This window comes from Chiloscyllium plagiosum, chromosome 2 (assembly GCF_004010195.1).
Source record: "Chiloscyllium plagiosum isolate BGI_BamShark_2017 chromosome 2, ASM401019v2, whole genome shotgun sequence".
NCBI classification, from domain to species: Eukaryota; Metazoa; Chordata; class Chondrichthyes; order Orectolobiformes; family Hemiscylliidae; genus Chiloscyllium; species Chiloscyllium plagiosum.
The window spans coordinates 36,954,078-36,962,127 of record NC_057711.1 but is presented as its reverse complement, the minus strand read 5'-3'; the positions used below and the strand labels follow the sequence as shown (position 1 = coordinate 36,962,127).

General features: G+C 45.0%; 1 protein-coding gene across 9 annotated transcripts in view; it reads left to right on the top strand.

The window, feature by feature from the left end:
• The window catches only part of fcho2 (FCH and mu domain containing endocytic adaptor 2), a 208,063-nt gene that overhangs the window by 55,580 nt on the left and 144,433 nt on the right, over positions 1-8,050 (top strand). For all 9 annotated transcript variants that reach the window (XM_043707634.1, XM_043707669.1, XM_043707650.1 and 6 more), the window contains exon 5: positions 929-1,081. In XM_043707634.1, coding sequence (XP_043563569.1) covers positions 929-1,081 — 153 coding nt within the window. The remainder of the gene's footprint in view (positions 1-928; positions 1,082-8,050) is intronic.

The window sequence follows — 8,050 nt, the reverse complement described above, 5'->3', positions numbered from 1 at the left end:
CTCGAGGTCATTTATAAAAATGACAAACAGCAATGGTCCCAAAACAGATCCTTGCGGAACACCGCTAGTAACTGCACTCCACGATGAACCTTTACCATCAACTACTACCCTCTGTCTTTTTCCAGCCAGCCAACTCCTAATCCAAACCTCCAACTCACCCTCAATGCCATACCTCCGTATTTTTTGCAGTAGTCTACCCTGGGGAACCTTATCAAACGCCTTACTAAAATCCATATACACCACATCTACCGCTTTCCCCTCGTCCACCTCCTTAGTCACCTTCTCAAAGAATTCAGTAAGGTTTGTGAGGCACGACCTGCCCTTCACAAAACCATGCTGACTATCCTTAATCACATTATTCCTCCAGATGTTCATAAATCCTATTCCTTACAATTCTCTCTAAGACTTTGCCACAACAGAAGTGAGACTTACCGGCCTATAGTTACTAGGGTTATTCCTCCTCCCCTTCTTGAACAAAGGAACCACATTTGCTATCCTCCAGTCTTCTGGCACTATTCCTGTAGGCAACGAGGACATAAAATTCAAGGCCAATGGCTCTGCAATCTCCTCCCTTGCTTCCCAGAGAATCCTAGGATAAATGCTATCAGGCCCAGGGGACTTATCTATTTTCACCCTTTCCAGAATTTCCAACACCTCTTCCCTACATACCTCAAAGCCATCCATTCTAATTAATTGTGACTCAATATTCACATCGGCAACAATGTCCTGTTCCTGAGTGAATACTGACGAAAAGTATTCATTCAGTGTCTCCCCAATCTCTTCAGCCTCCACACGCAACCTCCCACTACTATCCTTGACTGGACCTATTCCTACCCTAGTCATTCTTTTATTCCTGAGAAATTAAGTTTTGGAATTGATGGTTATGAAATGGGAAATATTCATTTTTGACATTTGTTTTCTATTACAGACAAAAGAAGAAGTGGCAGGAACCTTGGATGCTGTACAGAACATCCAGAGCATCACTCAGTCCCTGCAGAAATCAAAAGAAAACTACAGTGTCAAGTGTGTAGAATATGAAAGATTAAAAAAGGAAGGAGCAACACAGAAAGAAATAGAAAAAGTAAGCTCTATAAACAATCTGATAAAGAAAAAAGATAGAACTAATAGCCCAAGATTTTCTCTGGTTGGAAGAGAGGTCCCGATTAAAGGGATCAAAAGAAGATTGGTGGAGTTGAACACTTGTGCAAGAATACTCAGAATAGTAGGAAAATAATTATAAATTTAATGTGCTGTTGTTAGTCATGTGCAAATCATCCAGCCATTTAGATGGGGGAAAAGACACCCTGTGAATTGCAGAAAAAAACAGAAGTCATCTATTCTGCTGTTTTACCCCACAGAAATGGGAGCTCCTTATCAACAAAATTGCTGCATTAGTGCAATAAATATGAATTGCACTTCCTGTTTCTGCAGTAAGTTTGAACTTTTATACAACAATACAAGAACTGAAATGATCAAAAATAAAAACAGAAATTGCTAGAAAAACTCAGCAGGACTGACAGCATCTACGGAGAGAAAGCAGAGTTAAATCTTTTGGGTCCAGTGACCCTTCTTCAGAACTGTTTGAGGCTAGGAAAAGGTTGGCATAAATCCTGAAGAAGAGGTGGGGAAATTATATGGTAGATGGGGATAGAGCCCAGAGAGAGAGAGAGAAAGAGAACAACAGTTGGTCAGACAAAGGAATTGGTAAAGGTCAGTCTGGGAGAATCAACAGCTGCTACTGGGATTAATGGCTGACAATGGGTTGTTTGTGGTAGCAACCCATGTGATGACAAGGCTTAGCATGTGGATTCGGGGTGAGAACATGGGAGAAGATGTTCAAGCCCTCAAATTATTGAGTTGCTATTGAGTCCTAAAGGCTGCAAGGTCCCCAAGTGGAAAATGAGATACTGTTCTTCCAGCTTGCGTTGAGCTTCACAGTTCACTTCAGCAAGCCCAAGACAGAGATATTGGTTAGGCAGCACGGTAGTGTATTGAAGTCACAACCAACAGGAAGCTCAGGGTCATTTTTACTGAGAGAACGTCGGTGTTCTGCAAAGTGGTCACCCAGTCTGCATTTGTTTCCCCACTGTGGAGCTGACCACATTGTGTGCAGTGAATGTGGTAGACTAGATTGAGCAGTGAGGAAGGAGGAAGTAAATGAACAGGTGTTACACCTTCTGCAGTTGCATGGGAATGTGCTATAGGAGTGTGAGGAGATGTTGGGAATGGTGGCAGAATGGACCAAAGTGTCTTGGATGAAAGGGTCTGTGCAGAAGGCTAACAAAGGAGAGGAAGGGAATATGTATGTAATGGTGGTATCCCTCTGGAGGTGGAAATAGTAGCTAATGATCCTTTGGATGTGGATGCTCATGGGGTGGTAAATGAGGACAAGGGATACATTTTCACTGTTGTGGGAGGGAAGGGAAGGGGTGAGGACAGAAGTGCAAGAGATGAGTTGGACATGACTGTCAGCCCTGGTGGTGAGGAATCTTCATTTGAGGAGGAAGGTGAACATGTGGAAGGACCCCTTACAGAAGTTGGTATCATTGGTGTCGATGTGACAGAGATGGTGAAACATGGAGAATGGAATAGAGTCTTTACATGAAGCAGGGTATGAAGATGTAAAATCAAGGTAACTGACAGTCAGTGGGTTGTTGTGGATATTAGATTTCTAGAAATGGAAACAGAGATGTTGAGGAAGAGAAAGGAGGAATCAGAGATAGATCAGGTGAAGTGAGAGTAGGGTGGAAATTGGAAGCAAAATTGATAAATCTTTCCAAACCAGTTGAGAGAAGGAAGCAGCACTGATGATATAATTGATGTACCAGAAAAAGAGATGTGGGTGGGGAACTGACTAGGACTGTAGTAATGAATGCGGTAAATCTCCTAGCAGAGCGCTTTAGGGAACATCTCCGAGACACCCGCACCAATCAACCAAACCGCCCCGTGGCCCAACATTTCAACTCCCCCTCCCACTCTGCCGAGGACATGGAGGTCCTGGGCCTCCTTCACCGCCGCTCCCTCACCACCAGACGCATGGAAGAAGAACGCCTCATCTTCCGCCTCGAAACACTTCAACCCCAGGGCCTCCCCTAGCTTATCTCTCCATGCTTCAGGCTATCTGCCTTTATTCCTGATGAAGGGCTTTTGCCCGAAACGTCGATTTCGCTGCTCGTTGGATGCTGCCTGAATTGCTGTGCTCTTCCAGCACCACGGATCCAGAATCTGGAGTAATGAATGTTCCACCTATCCCACAAAGAGTCAGGCATATCTGGGGTACATGCAGATACACATGACCACACCTTTCCCTAAAGAAAGTGAGAGGAGTTAAAGGAGAAGTTGTTCAAAGTGAGGACGAGCGTGGCAGAGGAGAATAGTGAAGGATAGGGATGTTTCAGGCCTTTTTTCCAAGATAAAGCAGAGAGAACTAGATCATCTGATGGGGGATGGATATGTAAAGGATTGCACGTCCATGTTGAAGAGGAGGTGTCTAGATCCCACGGGCTGAAAATTTTGAAGCTGATGCAAAGCATTAGAAGATGAGAGAATCTAAGTGGGAAGGGATTGAACAAGGGGATGAGAAAATCGAGTTGAGGTAGGAAGAGATGGAGTTCTGTGGGGCAGGGGCAGGCAGAAACAATAGATCAGTCTTGGCAGACCTGTTTATGGATTTTGGGAAGGTGATAATCCCCAACCCCATACAGCCCATTTCTATGAACTTGGAGTTGGTCAAGGGGTGATACGAGATGAAATTAAATTAGTGACTGTTGTTCAACACAATAACCTAGTGTTCAATGGTGGAGTCATGATCTAGGGGGAGATGGGAGGAATCTGAGAACTGGAACTCAGCCTCTGCAATGTAGAGGTTAATCTGCCAGACAATAATAAAGTAGCCCTTGTCAGCAGGATTGATTAAAAAGTCAGGGTTGGACCTGGGAGCAGAGAGTCATTTTATTCAGCTCAGAGGGAGATAGGTTTGAATTGGTAAAGGGAAAATTGAGGTGAGCAATGTCATGTCAAAAGTTGTTGATGAATCGATTAAAAAGCCAGAGGGAGGGTCCAGGTTGGTTAAGGGGTCTGTGGGATGTGGAGAGGACTCTTAACCAAAGAAATAGGTACAGAGGTGGAAGCAACAGAAGAAGAGTTCATTGTCATGTTATGCCCAAAATTCATTGAGGTGGAGGTACACAGGGATAAAACGAAGACTTTTGCTAAGTATAGACCGTTTAGCATCAGAATGGAAGGTCAGATGGGATAGTAAGTACTTGACAGGAGGTCATAGAGTCATACAGTTGTACAGCACGGAAACAAACCCTTCAGTCCAACTCGTCCATGTCGACCAGATATCCCAACCCAATCTAGTCCCACCTGCCAGCACTCACCCCATATCCTTCTAAACACTTCCTATTCAAATACCCATTCAGATGCATTTTAAATGTTGCAATTGTACCAGCCTCCACCACTTCCTCCACACACGCACCACCCTCTGCGTGAAAACATTGCCCTTAGGTCTTTTTTATATCTTTCCCCTCACCCTAAACCTAAGCCCACTTGTTCTGGACTCCCCCACCCTAGAGAAAAGACCTTGTCTATTTATCCTATCCATGCTCCTCATGATTTTATAAACCTCTCTAAGGTCACTCCTCAGCCTCCGAAGCTCCAGGGAAAACAACCCTAGCTTATTCAACCTCTTCCGATAGCTCAAATCCTCCAACCCTGGCAACATCCTTGTAAATCTTTTCTGAACCCTTTCAAGTTTCACAACATCCTTCCGATAGGAAGGAGACCAGAATTGCACGTAATAGTCCAAAAGTGGCTAACCAATGTTCTGGATAGCTGCAACATGACCTCCCAACTCCCGTACTCAATACTCTGACCATTAAAGGAAAGCATACCAAACGTCACCTTCGCTATCCTATCTACTTGTGACTCTACTTTCAAGGAGCTATGAACCTGCACTCCAAGGTCTCTTTGTTCAGCCACACTCCCTAGGACCTTATCATTAAGTGTATAAGTCCTGCCAATGTTTGCTTTCCCAAAATGCAGCACCTTGCATTTATCTAATTTAAACACCGTCTGCCACTCCTCAGCCCATTGGCTCATCTAATCAAGATCCCTTTGTAATCTGAGGTAACCTTCTTCGCTGTCCACTACACCTCCAAGCTGCAAATTTACGGACTATACCTGTTAAGCTCATCCAAATCATTTACATAAATAACGAAAAGTAGTGGACCCAGCACCGATCATGTGGCACTGCACTGGTCAGAGGCCTCGAGTCTGAAAAACAACCCTCCACCACCACCGTCTGTCTTCTACCTTTGAGCCAGTTCTGTATCCAAATGGTCAGTTTTCCCTGTATTCTGTGAGATCCAACCTTGCTAACCAGTTTCTCATGGGGAACCTTGTCAAACACCTTACTGAAGTCAATATGGATCACGTTTACTGCTCTGCCCTCATCAATCCTCTTCGTTACTTCTTCAAAAAACTCAGTCAAGTTTGTGAGATATGATTTCCCATGTACAAAGCCATGTTGACCATCCCTAATCAGTCCTTGCCTTTCCAAATACATGTACATCCTGTCCCTCAGGATTCCCTCCAACAACTTGCCCACCACCAATGTGAAGCTCACCGGTCTATAGTTCCCTGGCTTGTCCGTACCACCGTCCTTAAATAGTGGAACCACGTTAGCCAACCTCCAGTCTTCCAGCACTTCACCTGTGACTATCGGTGATACAAATATCTCTTAAAGGAGCCCAACAATCACTTCCCTAGCTTCCCACAGAGTTCTCGGGTACACCTGATCAGGTCCTGGGAATTTATCCACTTTGATGCATTTCAAGACATCCAGCACTTTCTCCTCTGTAATATGGACATTTTTCAAGATGTCACCATCTATTTCCTTACATTCTATATCTTCCATGTCCTTTTCCACAGTAAATGCTAATGCAAAATACTCATTTAGTATTTCCCCTATTTTCTGCGGCTCCACACAAAGGCTGCCTTGTTGATCTTTGAGGGGCCCTATTCTTTGAGGAGAAAGTGAAGACTGCAGATGCTGGAGATCAGAGCTGAAAATGTGTTGCTGGAAAAGCGCAGCAGGTCAGGCAGCATCCAAGGAACAGGAGAATCGACGTTTCGGGCATAAGCCCTTATTCAGGAATTCCTGAAGAAGGGCTTATGTCTGAAACGTCGATTCTCCTGATCCTTGGATGCTGCCTGACCTGATGCGCTTTTCCAGCAACACATTTTCAGCAGGGGCCCTATGCTTTCCTTAGTTACCCTTTTGTCCTTAATGTATTTGTAAAAACCCTTTGGATTCTCCTTAACTCTATTTGCCAAAGCTATCTCATGCCCTCTTTTTGCCCTCCTGATTTCCCTCTTAAGTACACTTCTTCTGCATTTATACTCTTCTTAGGTTCACTCGATCTATCCTGTCTATACCTGACATATGCCTCCTTTTTCTTAATCAAACCCTCAATTTCTTTAGTCATCCAGCATTCCCTATACCTACCAGCCTTTCCTTTCACCCTAACAGGAACATACTGTCTCTGGACTCTCGTTATCTTATTTCTAAAGGCTTTCCATTTTCCAGCCGCCCTTCTACCTGAGAACATCTACCCCCAGTCAACGTTTGAAAGTTCTTGCCTAATACCAGCAAAATTGGCCTTTCTCATGTTTAGAACTTCAACTTTTAGATCTGGTCTATCTTTTTCCATCACTATTTTAAAACGAATAAAATTATGGTCGCTGGCCCCAAAGTGCTCCCCCACTGACACCTCAGTCATCTGCCCTGTCTTATTTCCCAAGAGTAGGTCAACGTTTGCACCTTCGAGTGTGTTGCTGGAAAAGCACAGCATGTCAGGCAGCATACGAGGAGCAGGAAGATCGATGTTTCAGGTCGGAGCCCTTCATCAGGAATGTTGAAGGGTTCCGGCCTGAAACTTCGATTTTCCTGCTCCTCGGATGCTGCCTTACCTGCTGTGCTTTTCCAGCAACACACTCTCGACTCTGATCTCCAGCATTTACAAACCTCACTTTCTCCAAGTTTTGCATCTTCTCTAGTAGGTGCATCTGCATACTGAATCAGAAAATTTTATTGTACACACTTAACAAATTCCTCCCATCTAAGCCCTTAACACTATGGCAGTCCCAGTCTGTTTGGAAAGTTAGAATCCCCTACTATAACCACCCTATTATTCTTACAGATAACTGAGATCTCCTTACAAATTTGTTCCTCAATTTCCTTCTAACTATTGGGGGGCGGTCTATAATTCAATCCCAGTAAGGTGATCATCCCTTTCTTATTACTCAGTTCCATGCAAATAGCTTCCCTGGTTGTATTTCCAGTGATATCCTCCCTCAGTACAGCTGTAATGCTATCCCTTATCAAAAACTCCACTCCCCCTCCTTTCTTGCCTCCCTTTCTGTCATTCCTGTTGCATTTGTATCCTGGAATGTTAAGCTGCCAGTGCTGTCTATCCCTGAGCCACATCAGTGAATTTAATACACGCCGTGACGTCGAACACTTCTTCCACCGCCTCCGCATCCAAGCTTACTTTCTCAATCAGGACTCCCGCCCACCTTCTGAGGACCCCTTCGCCCACCTCCAACACACTGCATCCACCTGGACACCCCGTGCTGGCCTATTACCTGCCCTCGACCTCTTCATTTACATCTGCCGCCAGTACATTAATTGCCTCATCCTGTCTACCCCCACTCCAACCTCTCACCCTCACAACGCGCAGCCCTCCAATCCCTCTGCTCCAAGTTTGACCTTACCATCAAGCCAGCAGATAAAGGGGGTGCAGTGGTAGTCTGGCGCACTGACCTCTACACTGCTGAAGCCAAACGCCAACTCGAGGACACCTCTTCCTACCGCCCCCTCGACCATGACCCCACCCCCCATCACCAAACCATCATCTCCCAGACCATACAGAACCTCATCACCTCAGGAGATCTCCCACCCACAGCTTCCAACCTCATAGTCCAGGAACCCCGCACTGCCCGGTTCTACCCCCTTCCCAAGATCCACAAGCCTGACCACCATGGC